General features: G+C 42.9%; 2 protein-coding genes across 4 annotated transcripts in view; one reads left to right on the forward strand and one right to left on the reverse strand.

The window, feature by feature from the left end:
* LOC125462494 (protein FAM83G-like) overlaps positions 1-16,528 on the reverse strand; it is a 33,407-nt gene extending 16,879 nt beyond the window's left edge. The window contains exons 1-2 of the mRNA XM_048552578.2: positions 15,875-16,528; positions 13,289-13,456 (exon numbers count right to left, since the gene is read on the reverse strand). Coding sequence (XP_048408535.2) covers positions 13,289-13,456; positions 15,875-16,354 — 648 coding nt within the window. The 5' untranslated portion in view covers positions 16,355-16,528. The remainder of the gene's footprint in view (positions 1-13,288; positions 13,457-15,874) is intronic.
* LOC125462495 (sodium/mannose cotransporter SLC5A10) overlaps positions 1-18,371 on the forward strand; it is a 123,275-nt gene that overhangs the window by 72,431 nt on the left and 32,473 nt on the right. The gene's annotated exons all lie outside the window — the stretch shown is intronic.

Below are 18,371 nucleotides of genomic sequence, written 5' to 3' on the forward strand. Positions count from 1 at the left end.
CTTAATCATTTGCTGATCTGTATACTGTTGTGACTTGCGCACTAGGATACTCAGATCCCTCTGCATCTCAGAGCTCTACAATCTCACCAGTTTGACAATGTGCTTCATTTTGATTCTTCCTAACAAAATGCCATCTCGTATTTTCCCACTTTATCCTACGGTTCTGAGGGAGGTGGCTGGGGAAATAGCGGAGGCGTTGGTTGTGCTCTTTCAAAAGTCACTGGAGTCAGGGAAAGTCCCAGATGATTGGAAGATCGCTGTCGTAACCCCCTTGTTTAGGAAGGGATCAAGGCAAGAGATGGAAAATTATAGGCTGATTAGCCTAACCTCAGTTGTTGGTAAAATTCTAGAATCCATTGTCAAGGATGAGATTTCTAAATTCTTGGAAGTGCAGGATCGGGTTACAACAAGTCAGCACGGATTTAGTAAGGGGAGATCATGCCTGATAAACCTGTTAGAATTCTTTGAAGAGGTAACAAGTAGGTTAGACCAGGGAAACCCAATGGATGTTATCTATCTAGACTTCCAAAAGATCTTTGATAAGGTGCCTCATGGAAGGCTGCTGAGTAAGGTGAGGGCCCATGGTGTTCGAGGTGAACTGCTGGTATGGATTGAGGATTGGCTGTCCTACAGAAGGCAGAGAGTTGGGATAAAAGGCTCTTTTTCAGAATGGCAGCCAGTGACAATTGCTGTCCCTCAGGGTTCAGTGTTGGGGCCTCAACTGATCACTGATCACTGATTAATGATTAATGATTAATGATCTGGATGAAGGGACTGGGGGCATTCTGGCGAAGTTTGCCGATGATACGAAGTTAGGTGGACAGGCAGGTAGTACTGAGGAGGTGGGGAGGCTGCAGAAAGATTTAGACAGTTGAGGAGAGTGGTCCAGGAAATGGCTGATGAAATTCAGCGTGAGCAAATGTGAGGTCTTGCACTTTGGAAAAAAGAATATAGGCATAGTCTGTTTTCTAAACGGTGAGAAAATTCATAAAACTGAAGTACAAAGGGATCTGGGAGTGCTCGTCCAGGATTCTCTAAAGGTTAACCTGCAGGGTGAGTCTTGATTAAGAAAGCGAATGTAATGTTGTCACTTAACTCAAGAGGGTTGGAATATAAAAGCAGCGATGTGCTTCTGAAACTTTATAAAGCTCTAGTTAGGCCCCATTTAGAATACATGTCCAGCGGAGATTCACACGGATGATCCCTGGAATGGTAGGCCTAACATATGATGAACGGCTGAGGAACCTGGGACTGTAATCATTACAGTATATAAGGTTGAGGGGAGATCTAATAGAAACATACAAGATAATGCATGGCTTAGAAAGGGTGGACGCTGGGAAGTTGTTTCCGTTAGGCGGGGAGACAAGGGCCTGTGGGCACAGCCTTAGAATGAGGGGAGGTAAATTTAAAATGGAAATGAGGAGACATTTGTTCAGCCAGAGAGTGGTGGGCCTGTGGAATTCATTGCCACGGAGCGCAGTGGAGGCCGGGACGTTAAATGTCATCAAGGCAGAGATTGATAAATTCTTGATCTTGCAAGGAATTAAGGGCTACGGGGAGAGTGCGGGTAAGTGGAGTTGAAATGCCTATCAGCCATGGTTAAATGGCGGAGTGGACTCGATGGGCCGAATGGCCTTACTTCCACTCCTATGTCTTATGGTCTGTTATACTCCATTTGCCAGACCTTTGCCAAGGATGATACACTTACTAGAAGAAAGTGGGTGGAAGAAATCAGAAAAGAACATGCTTCACACCAAAAGATCAGGCTACAGTGCATGACAAAGAACCTAATGTCACATTACTTGCTCTGCAAACACAAGCTGCTATGAAAACCTCCGGGACTTTGCTGCATTATGTACTGTTGCATGTTGCATTATTAATGTATTAAAGCAGAATCCATGAAAGGAAGTAATTTGAATGCAATCAAATCAACTTATTTTGTTCATCTGGACGAAAACCGATGACTCAACGATGAAAACAAACCTTTCAAGTTCAACATGTTAGCGCAGATTAAGAAATGTGATCATCCAGGTACTAGAAGAAATAATCAGTTTTGCCTTGTTTTGATGTCAACATTCGGCCTCTGGAATGCATCACTATCATAATTTGAGATTCTAAATAATTTATTTGAACAACTCAGCAACTTGAAGAAGATTTCATCTGTGTTTTGCACGTCTGGAGATTGAGCAGATGTTACAGACTGCAAATACGTTAACACTTGAAGTCACTTGCTGTTATTTAGAGATATTTGATGTGGACAAGAAGCACATGTCAGACCACCTGTTAATCACCGTGAAAATTATGAACAAAGGAACATTTGACAAAACATTGGCAGAAAACAAGGAATTTAAAGCCATGAGTCAGCTGGAGGAAAAGAAAGGATTTGTGAGGGGTGACAGTGTTAAAAGAGACTGTTTCTTGTTGACAAAATAAATTTTATCATGTTCTTATGAAGGAAACAAAGAGATTGAAGACCCCTTCTGGAGAATAATGTTCAGTTTGGGGCACTGAATCCAAAGATCATTAGCCTTGGAACTACTTGAAGACTAGCTTCACTGCAGATATATGCTTCTGATGGTAACACATTATAATGTGTAATGATAATGTCAAAATCACATGATTAAGTCAAGAAAACTGGAGGGGAGCAATATCTCTAACCAAGTGTGAAGAGAACATGTATAGATCAAATTGTAACTAAAGAGTTCTTGCCGAAAGAACCAATGAGTCCAGAAACTTTAAAAGACTTTAGGATCCCAAACACACAACATAATGTAATTTCTATGAAGACACTGCATAAATTAGGTGTGCATTCCTCCAAATCTAGAATGTTGAAGGGCGATTTAATTGGCAGTTTTAAAATGATAAAGAAATTCATTAATGTTTACAAAAATATAAATCTCAAGGTCTCACAAGCTATTTACTTTATTAGCTTTTCAAACAGACAGGTCAGTACTTCCGTCCTAAAACCTTTTTTATTCCCTTGAAACAGGACAAAATAGAACTTGTTGAGCCACAGTATTATCACTAGGTCACAAATCACTTTGCCTTTACTGCCTGGTGAATCTGCATGCTTGCTTTCACCAACTGGAGTGTGAGGACACCTGATTCTCAGTCAACATTCCCTTCTCTCATTTTACAGCCATTCAACCAAGGTGCTACCAAAGTGAAAACCTCGCATTTATCCATAAACATGTATTTTCCCATATCACTCAGCCTGTCCAATACACACAGCAATGTCTCTGCATCATCCTCACAGCTCACCCAGTTTTGCATCCCCTGCAAATTTTGAGATATAACATTTATTTCCCTCATCTAAATCATTAATACAGATTGTGAATAGCTGGGGTCTCAGTACTGATCCTTATGGTACCCCACTAGTCACTGTCAGCCATTCAGAAAAAGGCCCAAATACTCCTACTTTTGTTTCCTGTCCACTAATCAATTTTCTACCCATCTCAATATGTTAGCCCCAAGCGCATGCACATCAAGCCAGGTGTCTTTCTGGGTTCTGATTTACTAGCTTTGCCATCAGATGGGATCATACTTTTCACTTTCAAGTAACAGTACAAATACAGACTGTACCTTCCTGTTCTGGCAACTTCAGTTTGACATGTAATGCAGAGGTGAACCCTGCAGTGCCACGTTTTCTGGAGTTGCCCTGACAGGCAACAAGATAAAATAGATTATCTGTACTAGCTGTGTTCCATTTCATTTTAGGTTGTGTAGCACTTTGTTGTTGAATTCCAGGGCTGGCCCTGACATGCCAGCACCTGTGATCTAACGAATTCCATGTTCTGGCCACGACCTTGTCCCAAGGTTGATGGATTATGAAGGTATAATCTGTACCTTGTTTTGGTCATTTGGAAATTGACATTTGTGTATTAGTAATGATTGGGAAGTCTCTGGGTGCTGTGGGAAGCTCGAGCTTTTGAAAGGTCTGAGTAAAATCAGTAATTTGAAGTTTGACCCACCATCACTACAGTTATTAAACGTGATAATGTCATTGGATGTATCATAATTGCCCATTTTGAGCTGGACTGAAAGGACCGTCCCCTAATTTTCGAGTCAACTTTGTATGGGGTGGTATGGAGGCTCAGTGATTAGCACTGCTGCCTCACAAAGCCAGGGACCAGGGTTCAATTCCTCCTTGGGAGACTGTGTAGAGTTTGTGTATTCTCCCTGTGTCCAGGTGCTCCGGTTTTCTCCCACAGTCCAAAGATTTGTAGGTTAGGTGGATTGGCTATGGGAAATGCAGGGATGGGGTAGAAGGTGGGTCTTGGTGGAATGGTCTTTGGAGGGTCGGTGTGAACTCGATGGACCAAGTGGCCTGAACTCGATAGGGATTCTACAGAAGTAAGTATTTGCTTGGTTGCCAGTCCCAAAAAAAGCAGGGCATAACCTTTAATGGGATGCAGGCCATTTTCAAGATTACATCAGAAAGCAGCTTTTGCAAAAACAAAGAGCAGTAGGGTCTAGATCTCCCACTCCCAAAAAGCTATGGATGCTGCAGGCTTCTAGTGAAGCTTTCCACAGCAAAAGCAACTGATTTTGTGTTTTACTAGGGGAGCAAGAGACGTGGGGTGATATTTGGTAATTTGAGGTGCTCTGATTGAATAGCAGAATAAATTGAGGGCCTGAATGGTACACAATGTTCTTATGGTCAAATCTTCCTCTCAGGTAGATCATACACAAGTAACGTGAAAATAGTTATTTTCTCCAAACTTGCCTTTGTTTCAAGAGGTTATGTTTTATCAGGGTTGTGTGTTTGGGGATGAGAGGAGGCATGGGTGCATGGCTAGGTGTGGCATATTTGTTTTTTACAAGAATAGTAGCCACTTAAAGATATTTTTAATCAACCTGATCAGAGCTGTTATTCCCACACTTCTGAAGTCGGCAGAGTTAGAACCTAGATCACCAAGCTCAGAAGTAGAGACACTACCACTGTACCACAGCAGCTATATGAAAGCCACTTAAATAACAATTGTGAAATCCTTTACAAATAGAGGAATCAGACAAATTCACATCCTGCTTCCCTCATCAGTTGCTGCCAATAAAAGAATAGCCAAAATATAATCATTTGTTTGCAGGAGGAACAAAGAGCTGGTGAAATTAATATAATTTAATTTGCTTAAGCGATATAAAAGCAGTTAGGGGAACTCTAAAGTGTGACAAGACTCAGCTTGTTTCGCTAGAGGCCAGGGCAGGATGGTTGATGTCATCTACTCACATACCTGTACAACAGGTCGGGTTATAAAGTCGGCAACGAAGGTATTGCATTTTTCAGAAGGCTGCTTCTAAACTTCAACCAACACGCAAAGAACAAAGACCCTGCAGCTCTATTTCCACTTGGTGTTCATTACGAGTTGGGTTCAAGATTAAATTGCAGTTTGCCATCAAAGGACATTCATGAAGAAACTGTACACCTTCAGAAAATTAGACAATTGAATTGTGCACTGTAATGGAGGTAGTTTTAAGCTGATCATTATAATGAGCCCTAAGTTAGCAAAAATATCGCAATGTTGTCAGATAGTTACCACCAAAGCAGTCAAAAACTGTGCCACTGGCTGTTCCAAAGCTCAATTCTATTGTTAGATTTTGTTAAAACTCGATATCATTCTTACATGAACTATCCTCTGAATGACCTAGAAAGCCACTCAACTATATCAAACCACAAGAAAGTCAACCAAAATTAAAAGTGACCAAACATGATATGACCAATGCACTAGGAACAGTCTCAGCACTGATGCTTTTCACACCAAACAACTCCACCTCCCAGTCGTGGGCCATCCCAATTCCCCCTCCCATTCCTCAGACGACATGTCCGTCTGAGCCTCCTGCAGTGCCACAACGATGCCACATGAAGGTTGCAGGAACAGCAACCCATACTCAGCTTGGGAGCCCTGCAGCCCAATGGTATCCATGTGGACTTCACTAGCTTCAAAATCTCCTCTCCCCCGACCGTATCCCAAAACCAGCCCAGCTTGTCCCAACCTCCTTAACCTGTCCTTCCTCCCATCTCAGACCCCACCCCATCTCCTACCTACTGGCCTCATCCCGCCCCCTTGACTTGTCTGTCCTCCCTGGTCTGACCTATCCCCTCCCTAACTCCCCACCTACACTCACCCTTACTGGCTCCACCCCTCCCTCTTTGACCTGTCTGTCTCCTCTCCACCTATCTTCTCTTTCATTCACCTTCTATCTGCCTCCCTCTCTCTCCCTATTTATTTCAGAATCACTTTCCCCTCCCCCATTTCGGAAGAAGAGTCTAGATCCAAAACGTCAGCTTTCCTGCTCCTCTGATGCTTCTTGGCCTGCTGTGTTCATCCAGCTCTAAACCATGTATTCACAGTGTCAGCACTGTTGTCCAGTGACCCCACTAAATTCCTCATCCTATTATCTGAGACCTGTTGCAAAATTTGGAGCCCTCAATACGGACCCCAAATCCCACAGATCGGCATTGGGTCAAATGCTGGCAAGGAAACTTGTGAATTGGCACCTCCCCATGTTGAACACTGGTTGAGAGATGCAGCAAGGACGCAGAGTGTATAATGAATGGAGAACTCCGAATGTTCAACCATGCTCAGTTACACCACAATTGATGCAGCAGCCCAAGTCACTAATGATTACAGAGCATTAACTATCATTCATGACCCCTCAGATATTGAAGCAATCTGAGTTCGCAATGCAGCAAATACTGGCCGTTTAAAATTCACAGATGGCAAATGTTTTTTCTCCTCATTATTATTTCATGGGATGTGGCATTTGTTGCCCATACCTAATTGATCATTAAGAGTAAACCACGTGGCTGTGGCACAGAGATAATGCCCCCCTTCGAAGCCAGGAGGCCAGGGTTCAAGTCTTAAACATACTCCAAAGGTGTGTAGTAACATTTTTAAACAAACTGATTAGAAAACAACATGGAAGCCATGTGACTTGTGCTACTCTCCATCCTGTATGTCTGTGTTCACAATGGGGATGCCAGTCATTTCAGTTCAGTTTTATGTCAAATAGACATCAAATTCTCTACATTGTAGCAGAGACTTGCACTACAACAATTGTTCAATTTGAAGTAGTCTTTCAGTGAAATAGAAAACGTCTATGCTCTTCTGGTCTCTTAAATCTTCAATTTGCTTCATCATTCCAAAGGCAGGTATGTCTTCATCTGTCTCTTGGCCTCTCATTCTGAATTCCCCCCAAAAATATTTCCAGCTTTAAAACTTACTAAGATGAGGAGAAACTTCTTCAACCCGAGAATGGTGAGCCTGTGGAATTCTCTGCCACAGAAAGCAATTGAGGACAAAATATTAAATGCTTTCAAGAAGGAGAGAGATATATTCCTTAGGGCTAAAGGAATCGAAGCATACAGGGAGAAAACAGGGAGTGGGTACTGAGTTGAATCGGTGAGCTCAAAAGGACCGAATGGCCTACCCCTGTTCCTATTTTCTATGTTTTTTTGTTACCTCTATTACCAAATTATCGGTCACCTGTCCTGATATATCCTTATGAGACTTGCTGTCAAATCTTTCTGATAATTGGTCCTTGAAAGTACATTGGGATATTTTATGTGCAGTAAAGACACTGTATAATCGTAAGCTTGTTTGCACATTGCACATAATGGAGCACTAACAAGATCTTTGTAAAGACAAGTGATTACAGACAAAGGTTCGGTGAGTTCTGCTAACAATGCCCTCTCAAATCCATACCAAAATATGAAAACAACACATGACTAGAGTTTACATTTCAGTTTCCAAATCCTGCTTGGAAATTACAAAACTACACACACAGTAAGTAGAGTGCAATTTTAAAAAAAATCCAAGATTATTATTTGCCATTTACCACTGTAATTAGGTGTTTATTTGTTGGAGCACTACTGATGGATTATACTTGTCTTAATACTTTAAAATGAGGTTTTCTGAACACTCTTCCATTTTTCATTGTGAACTAAGTCAGAAATAAGTGCTGCTCTATACCAGTATTTAAAATAAATTGCATTGTGGCTAAGACACAGCGTAGTTATTCAGGCTGAAATTCTAAGTAGTACAATGAGAAGGCCAGTTTTACTCTTGGAAAAGTTAAACCATGAACCATCAACACTAAAATCTGACCTGTCTCTCAAGAATTACAAATGCCATCATCAACATGTCAGCCAGAGACTGCTTTAAGTTTCTCACAAACTTTAATCAAATCTTGAACTGTGTAAAATCACATGATACAGTGTGAAGATAATAAAATGTGAGGCTGGATGAACACAGCAGGCCAAGCAGCATCTCAGGAGCACAAAAGCTGACGTTTCGGGCCTAGACCCTTCATCAGAGAGGGGGATGGGGTGAGGGTTCTGGAATAAATAGGGAGAGAGGGGGAGGCAGACCGAAGATGGAGAGTAAAGAAGATAGGTGGAGAGGAGAGTATAGGTGGGGAGGTAGGGAGGGGATAGGTCAGTCCAGGGAAGACGGACAGGTCAAGGAGGTGGGATGAGGTTAGTAGGTAGATGGGGGTGCGGCTTGGGGTGGGAGGAAGGGATGGGTGAGAGGAAGAACAGGTTAGGGAGGCAGAGACAGGTCGGACTGGTTTTGGGATGCAGTGGGTGGAGGGGAAGAGCTGGGCTGGTTGTGTGGTGCAGTGGGGGGAGGGGACGAACTGGGCTGGTTTAGGGATGCGGTGGGGGAAGGGGAGATTTTGAAACTGGTGAAGTCCACATTGATACCATTAGGCTGCAGGGTTCCCAGGCGGAATATGAGTTGCTGTTCCTGCAACCTTCGGGTGGCATCACTGTGGCCCGTATGGGCCTCCTGCACTGCCACAATGATGCCACCCGAAGGTTGCAGGAACAGCAACTCATATTCCGCCTGGGAACCCTGCAGCCTAATGGTATCAATGTGGACTTTTCCAGTTTCAAAATCTCCCCTTCCCCCGCCGCATCCCAAAACCAGCCCAGTTCGTCCCCTCCCCCCACTGCACCACACAACCAGCCCAGCTCTTCCCCCCCACCCACTGCATCCCAAAACCAGTCCAACCTGTCTCTGCCTCCCTAACCTGTTCTTCCTCTCACCCATCCCTTCCTCCCACCCCAAGCCGTACCCCCATCTACCTACTAACCTCATCCCACCTCCTTGACCTGTCCGTCTTCCCTGGACTGACCTATCCCCTCCCTACGTCCCCACCTATACTCTCCTCTCCACCTATCTTCTTTTCTCTCCATCTTCGGTCCGCCTCCCCCTCTCTCCCTATTTATTCCAGAACCCTCACCCCATCCCCCTCTCTGATGAAGGGTCTAGGCCCGAAACGTCAGCTTTTGTGCTCCGGAGATGCTGCTTGGCCTGCTGTGTTCATCCAGCCTCACATTTTATTATCTTGGATTCTCCAGCATCTGCAGTTCCCATTAACTCTGATACAGTGTGAACCAATTTTTATAAGTTTTCTGAAAATCAGAAATAATTCTGCAGATTTAACACAGTAAAGAAGATGACTTGCCCTTCTGACTATGATGCTTTTGAAGGATATGTGCATACACATGCACACTGATGCAAGCATGCCCTGTTACTGTGTGTGATTGGCTGTGCATAGAGAAGTGTGTATTTTTAGGGCTCTTGTGGTACAATCGTAGTGTCTCTCCTCAGAGTCAGGAGGCCCAGGTTCAAATACCACATGCTCTAGAAGTGAGAATAACATCTTTGAACATGCCGATTCGAAAATAGCTACATTGCTATTGCATTTGTCTATCCAAACTCAGCAGGTTTTGGCTTTCAATAGATTAGAAAACTGGCAAGATTTGAATAACGATTTTACATGCAACTTACAACCGGAAGCAGGTTGTCACAACTGAGCCAGATTGACAATGATCCATAATGAACAGTATCCTAATCTTGCAAGCCTCTTCAATTCCCATATTTCTTTAATTTCCTTTCATTTAACCATTTATCTGACCTATTCTTCAATGCTCACAGATTTCCGGCTACAATCATTAATTTCAGTCGCGCATTCCACAGTCTCACAGCTTTGTTAGGTGACAAAGTTTCTTGCTGTCTCATTTTAAGGATCACTAGAAATATTCATTTTAATCTACTGTCAATTATTCTGTAACTGTAAATGTATTCCAAATCACCATGTTTTAATAAAAACTGCCCAAATATCGTCAACCAGAATTAATGTCAGCAATCAAAGCAGGTAATAGATCTGCCATTAACAGTATTCAATAGATAATGACAAGTTTAGATGCTTCAGCCAGAGTTTCCACTTGTTTTATTTATAATGCAAATGCTTGCTTCTTGTTACACACCCAAAAAATTGAGTTTGCTTGCTGCCAAGTTCTTTGAGAAGGTGACCAAACAGGTAGATGAGAGTAAACCGGTTGATGTGGTGTATATGGATTTCAGCAAGGCGTTCGATAAGGTTCCCCACAATAGGCTATTGTACAAAATGCGGAGGAATGGAATTGTGGGAGATATTGCAGTTTGGATCGGAAATTGGCTTGCTGAAAGAAGACAGAGGGTGGTAGTTGATGGGAAATGTTCATCCTGGAGACCAGTTACTAGTGGTGTACCGCAAGGGTCGCTGTTGGGTCCACTGCTGTTTGTCATTTTTATAAATGACCTGGATGAGGCATAGAAGGATGGATTAGTAAATTTGCAGACGACTCGAAGGTCGGTGGAGTTGTGGATAGTGACGAAGGATGCTGTAGGTTGCAGAGCTGGGCTGAGAGGTGGCAAATGGAGTTTAATGCAGACAAGTGTGAGGTGATGCACTTTGGTAGGAGTAACCAGAAGGCAAAGTACAGGGCTAATGGTAAGATTCTTAGCAGTGTAGATGAGCAGAGAGATCTCGGTGTCCATGTACACAGATCCTTGAAAGTTGCCACCCAAGTTGACAGGGCTGTTAAGAAGGCATACAGTGTTTTAGCTTTTATTAATAGAGGGATCGAGTTCCGGAACCAAGAGGTTATGCTGCAGCTGTACAAAACTCTGGTGCGGTCGCACTTGGAGTATTGTGTAGCGTTCTGGTCACCGCATTATAAGAAGGATGTGGAAGCTTTGGAAAGGGTGCAGAGGAGATTTACTGGGATGTTGCCTGGTATGGAGGGAAGGTCTTACGAGGAAAGGCTGAGGGACTTGAGGCTGTTTTCATTAGAGAGAAGAAGGTTGAGAGGTGATTTAATTGAAACATATAAAATAATCAGAGGGTTAGATAGGGTGGATAGGGAGAGCCTTTTTCCAAGGATGGTGACGGCGAGCATGAGAGGGCATAGCTTTAAATTGAGGGGTGAAAGATATAGGACAGATGTCAGAGGTAGTTTCTTTACTCAGAGAGTAGTAAGGGAATGGAACGCTTTGCCTGCAACGGTAGTAGATTTGCCAACTTTAGGTACATTTAAGTCGTCACTGGATAAGCATATGGACGTACATGGAATAGTGTAGGTTAGATGGGCTTGAGATCAGTATGACAGGTCAGCACAACATCGAGGGCTGAAGGGCCTGTACTGTGCTGTAATGTTCTATGTAATTTTCCTCTGTGGTGACCATGTCTTAAAATTTAGACTGATGATACTTGCATGGAATTCTATAACTCCCTGAGCCAGTGAGTTTTATCTCTGACACTTTTAGATGACGCAGCAAACATAAAGGCATTTTGACTACTTCTAGTAATGGAATTGTTACACAGTTATATCTGCCCCAATGAACCAGCTGGTTATGTAGATACTTGATCATAATCGTACATATTAAATGTCAACAACTTGCATTTATCTAGCACTTCACTGGAGCAAGCAGTCCACATTATTATCTAACAAAACTTGACACTAAGTCATAAAAAGAAATACTATGACAGGCAACCAAAAAAAATTGATCAAAGAGAGTTATTCAATGGATCACAAGAGAAACAAGTTATTTGGCCTAGTTTGTCTATGCCAGAGTTAATACTCCCTATGAATCTCCTCTCCTTCCTCCCAAACCCCAGTACATCTTTTTCTCTCATGGACTTATCTAGTTGCCACTTTGTTTCCCTCAGTCATTTCTGCAGCAGCCAGTTCACCCCATCCAACAAAAATATCATTTTTAACATCTCAATCGAGGCTTTTCTTAAGTATATCACAGAAATGATCTACACATTTGAACAAAGCATTGTTTCCTCGACAGCACCAGTCTTTTATCAATATTTTTATGCCATTGAAACAAGAAATGATCATTGAAATTCACGCAGGAAGAATTTTGTCCTCCATTGTAAACTACTGAAAACAGCTCCTGTTTACATTACATTTAAACTGTAATATGAAAATGCTTTCACACTTCAGAAATAGATCAGGCATGGTGACATAAGCTGCAATCAAATGGAGATTTAGTAGTCAATAAGAGTTTGAATACAACCCTTTCAATGAATGCAAGGCACTAATCCAAGTTTGGAATTCAGGGGCGAGTCTAAAGTGATCATGTGGTGTGGGATGTCAGATGAAAGCAACTGTTTAATGATTCACAGAGAGAAATTTCTCATTGAGGGCTGCTGGCTTCCATTCAGATTAGCAGTGGATGGAGGAAAACCAATTTAAGCAAGGAATGTCAAGATTTCAAATGCTGGTAAAAGATCAGCGTTGAATCAGCACTTGGTGTACTGCCCTTAATATTAATTCTCAGCTCCTTGTACAAGTTAATAGTAAAAGGGGGCAGGGAACACAGTTGTTTATTTTATCTTAAGCACTGTGACAGGCTTCGCGAAATGTTTAAAGGCAATTGACCTTTAGAATAACTTGAAAGCGAGGCTGCAATACAAAAATGCTTCCATATGTAAAAAAAAGTCTATCATTAAAGAGTATTGTACATTCTGTCTCAGGCTTTATTTATTTAAAAAAGACACTCGCAGGTGGGATAACGTTCAGGGGCACAGTGCTCCAGTGCAATATCACTGGACAGGGATGGAGTGTTGGCAGCAGTAGCTGCCTGTCACAGAGATGCTGCTGCGAATATAGTGACTCCAGGATCTTGGCTCATCAAGGTTTCTTCCTTCTGAGCGCCACTTTCTCCCTGTGTCCCACCTGAAGTGGCAATGAGGAGCTGGGAAGGAATGTGAGAATCAGCCTATCAGATAGCCTTTCCTTTGCATTCTATTACTCAGTTTTTCTTCGTAGTTTGCCGCATCAGAGTAAACCTTGTGTAAAGCCTCATGCCAAAACATTCCTCCAGGCAGCTTTTTAGGTGTTTACCACAAACTGACAAATGATCACAACTTCTTTTTATACTGGTGACTGAGAGCATCATACAATATCAATGCTGACCAATCTGGCTATACACTTTATCCAAGTTACCTTCAGCATCCCCATATGCATTCCCGAACTCTCACACATCTTCAAGAAATATTTGATGTTAACCTCGTCATGGATAATGTAGACGGGAACCTTCCTCTTGAAGCTGGCATCCAGCAAGTCTTTGAAAATATCGATGTCTGTAAATAAATCCATTACGACAGCGATTACCTGTGAATAGTTAAAATAAAACAAGCTGCATTTATGCACTGGAGTGCCACAAGTTTGTGGAATCGTGTCATTGCTTATATCATGCATCGTCTATGCAATCACATTATGAACTGGAGTTCCCATTGGCAGATAAGCCAGATGTTGGGATGATGTTCCTGCAAGCATGGTTAGAAAAAAAGAGCTAGAGGTTGTGAAGATAAGGTAGTCAGTAATAAGCCCAAGAGGAAATTTTGAATAAGCCACTGTATACAGGGTGTGATTAGAAGCATAATGTATTAATGCATATGCAATTAACAGAAAGCTGTATAAATACCTGGGATAGCTCAAGTGCTCAATTACATGGGGTGGGATGTGTGTGGGAGATGTGCAGTGGAAGTTTGTGTGGAGCATAACCATCAGCAGAGATGAAGGTGGAGTGAATGACCTAGTTCTATGCTGTCAACTCCTCTCTAGCACATTGCATTTATGAGTGATGGCTTCATGGTATTATTGTTAGACAATTAATCCAGAGATCCTGGTAATGTTTTGGGGATCTGGGTTTAAATGCCAGCACAGCAGTTATTGGAATATGAATTCAGTAAAATCTTGAATTAAATGAATGTCGAGGGAAAAGAACTTCTGATTCATTAATGTCCTGTGGGGAAGAAAATTGTCACTTTTCCTTGATCCGAATTATGTCTGATCCAGACCCAAAGGAATAACTGCCCTCTGGGCAATAAATGCCGTAGTCAGTGATACCCACATTCTGTGAATGAATTTAAAAAACTAATTAGATAAAGAAGGAATTTCTATGTTTATACAGCTTTCCACAAACTGTGTCCGATGTGCTTTACAGCCAATTGAGACTTTTTTAAAAAATTGATTTTCGTAAAGTAGGAAATACAACAGTAAACTCGCACACAGGCTTCCACAAACAGTGACCAGACTTTCCCAGCAACTTCTGATTTCCAGCATCCGCAGTTCTTTGGGGTTTCTTTGTTCATCGATTTTACATGACGTTATTTGAAGGTTAACTGTTGCCTGGGACACGGGGAGGACTTGCTTGCACCTCTTCAAAAAAGTTGCCATCGGACCTTCTACATTCAGCTTTACATTTTACATTACATGGGAAGGAAGTTTAACTTCTTCTTTGAAAGGCAGATCCTCCAATGGTTGAGACCTGTGGAGTTTCTCCAGCATTCTCTTTGTATTCCAGATTTCCAACATCCGCATGATTTTGCTTTGAGGCAGGTTTCTGTACGTAACCTCACAAATTGCGACTTCTTTTTCTTGAAACTTTGAGAAGGCCTTTTGGACTGCTTTAAAATTAAAATGTTGCCCAGGTTAGGTACGGAAGTTATTATTCTGCTTGTGAGAAAATCTAAAAGTAGGGTTGGTAAGTACAGAACAAAATTTACTAACAAATGCAACAGGGAGATAAGTGGACATGTCTTTATTCAGTGATTAGAATGTGCAACTCTCTACCACAGGAAGTTATGGAGGGAAATAGCGATGAGATGACTTATTGTGGGATGAGGGAATAGCAACGTCAGCTAAAAAGGTGGAGATCAGGTAAATGGGCTGGGAGGAGACTCGTCTGAAGCAAACCCGCCGGCAATGGAGTTACTGATCCGCTGTGACAGTGTTGATTAGAGAAATAGAAGCACAGACCCCGGAGGCCAGCAACTACCTGTATCTAATCCCCCACCATCTTAATCCCCGCCTACTCAGGCTCGCCTATTCCATTATGTCACTGTCGTCAATGGGACACTTTTCCCACCATCACAGCGGAAATGTATTCCACAATGATGACATGACTCTCATTTCGCAAATTCAAGCGGAAATCCAACAAAATAAAACTGTCTGAACTCATCCTTTCGGGCTTACCTGAACACAGCTACAGTGAGGGCTTTGAAATCATGTCATAACTGACACCAATTACATTTTAAAAGTACAAATCAGCCGGGCCGGTAAAAAAAAGGCACGTAATGTACCCTATTTTCAACTTCCCGTCTAATCAATGGAAGGATCACGTTACACAGTCTTCAGGTAGCACACATGGGCTGCAATGACGGATTGGAAATGTTTCTTTCATGTTTTGGATAAAGAGATCATTAACTTCTATTTCCCTGATGCTGCAAGCTGTGGTTAGTATGGGTGCTGTTTTAGGATTCTATCTCCCCCCCACCCCCATTTCATTAAGACCCTCTTGAGACGTAGCTTCACCCACTAAAGTGTTGGGGTGCTCCATGCACCGATTATCTTTAGGATCATCGTTCCTTTGGGATATTCTGCCAAGTGGGACAGACGGATTTCCTAACACAGGGTGTTCGCTCCTTTCCAGTTCGTTACCGGATCTTCCTTACAAAAACTGCAAAGATAAGCCCAACCACGTTGTGAAATTCCCACGGGATTGCCCCCCCCCCCCCCGCCCCTCACCTTTTGCGCCTGGCTGATCATTCGCCGGATCATTTCCTTGATGTTCATGGAGCCATCCAGAGGGGGCTGTGTGCACACACTGGCCCGGGTCACCCCGCGGTACGCACCAGTGTCCGGCCAGCCCAGCTCCAAACGGGGCCGGGCTATATCTGAGGTCTCAGGCCAGTAATGCAGAGACAGGGACTTCGCCTGGGATCCCGGGTTCGAGCCCTCTCCCTCATCGTCCTCCGGCCCCTCGCTGTCCGGCTCGTCCGGTAGGAAATCCCGAACCGAGTTCAGGATCTGCTCAATATCCACCTCGGACAAGAATTCCCTCAAGTTTTCCCCGGTGAGCAATTCATGAAAAGCCTGTGTGCCGTGAACCAGCAGTGTCTCCAGCGCCAGTCTCTGGGGCTCGCTGTAATAAAAGTCCGGTTTGGATTCATTGGTCCGAAAATTGACATTCGCTTCGTCCAGACACTGCAACTGCGAAAGAGCCATTTCCAAAACAAAATACAACCCCAGAGCCCCAGAAGCAAACTCCGCAGTCTGCCCCGGGAAGGACCGTTCACCACAGCAGGAATTTTGAATGGCATTAGGAAGCAAAAAAAAATTTGTGACAAGTTGGATGCTCCGCCTCGCATTCCCTCCCTCTGCCTGATCACAGCACCACGCCTGGATCTGCCCAGGTCTCAAGTCTCATCTCCCCACAGTATCTCAGGCACACCTTCACCTGCGGTCCGGGCCATATTTTTTGTGTTTTGAAAGCAGGAGGAAGCTGACTCAGTCGGCAAACACTTTCTTCACACACACACAGATTCACTCCCTGAAACCCGGAGACTTCTCTGACAGCCGTTAAATTGTATCTCCTGCGGCAGAAGGCCACCCTGGCAACAGAGCTGTGCTTCGGTATAGTACCACCCCGAGATTTCACCCTCACTTCCCACCAGCTCGTTTAGAATGTTCCATCATTGAAAGTCCCTTAAAACCGGTCAAAGGAACGTGCCAGTTTGGACAGGATGGTGGAGCATGCGTGACAATAAACCTAATTTAATTCTCGATTCCAACTTGCGACGGAATTAATTCGCTCCAAAAGCATGACCACTCCATACATGTAAGGTGTATTAAGTGTGAAAAGTCACTATCAGTCATCATGAAACATCAGAATTTTTGCCCTGGCGTTTTTTTAATCAAAATGACGTGGAGGTGCCAGTGTTGAATTGGGATGTACAAGGCCAGAAGCTGCTCCCAAAGCTTGTGGTTTCAAATCAACCTTTTTGGACCGTAACCTGGTGTCGTGTGACTTCTGATCGGATATACCATGACACCAGTTTGGAGGAGGTGGGATTTAAATGTAGACTCCTGGCTCATTACCACTGTACCACAAAAGACCTCCACTGAATTTTTAGCTTAGGTGTTTTCTAAGTCACCTGTACAGCCATGTACAGGCAATAAATCAGGAAATATCTGATGCATTTTAGAAAGGATCGGCAGTAGTCATGGGGGACTTTAACTTGCACATTGATTGGGCGAATCAAGTTGGTAGAGGTAGTCTTGAAGAGGAGTTTGTAGAACTCATCCATGCTAACTTTCTTGAACAGCATGTTGTTGAACCTACAAGGGAACGTGCAATCTTAGATCTGGCCCTGTGTAATGGAATGGGCAAAATTAATGATCTCGTAGTTAGGGGTCCTCTCAGAAATAGTGATCACAGAATGATTGAATTTCAGGTACGAATGGAGTGTGAAATAGTATCATTTAAAATGAGGGTTTTATGCTTGAGCAAGGAAGACTACAATGGGATGAGGAAAGAGGTGGCTAAGAACACAAGTTGTATGGTGGAACAGTTGAGGAACAGCGGAAGAATTCCAAAGAGATTTTTCACAGTGCTCAAAAAATGTATGTTTCATTCAAAAATAAGGATAGCAAATGTAGGAAGAGCCAGCCTTGGGTAACTAAGAAAGTAAAGGAAGATATCCAGTTAAAAGCTCAGGGTTACAAAGTTGCCAAGAAATGTGGGAAACAGGAAGATTGGGAAAACTTTAAAAAGCAACAAAGAACCACGAGGCAAGCAATAAAGAAAGGAAAGATAGATTATGAATGCAAACTAGCACAGAAAGGAAAAGTTTTTATAAATATATAAAATGGAAAAGGGTGGCTAGAGTGGGCGCAGGTCCCTTGAAGGATGAGAAGGGGGGATTTATATTGGGTAACACTGAAATGGCCAAGGCCTTGAATGACTATTTTGTGTCAGTCTTCACACTGCAAAATGTGTCTAACATGCCAAACAACGATGTTAAGGCAGGGGGATTAAGGGTGATGGGAATAATGGACATGGGAGAAGCTGAGACCACCGATAGATCACCATGATCTTATTGAATGGTGGAGCAGGCTTAATGGGCTGAATGGCCTACTCCTGCTTCTATCTCTTATGAAGTTATCAGTGGTCAATTTTAAATCTTTTATCAAAGGCAGATAAGTGTTGTCTGATACTGCCGAACAGGAAGGTTCAATTGGA

The sequence above is a fragment of the Stegostoma tigrinum genome, chromosome 23 (genome assembly GCF_030684315.1).
Source record: "Stegostoma tigrinum isolate sSteTig4 chromosome 23, sSteTig4.hap1, whole genome shotgun sequence".
In the NCBI taxonomy this organism is placed as follows: Eukaryota; Metazoa; Chordata; class Chondrichthyes; order Orectolobiformes; family Stegostomatidae; genus Stegostoma; species Stegostoma tigrinum.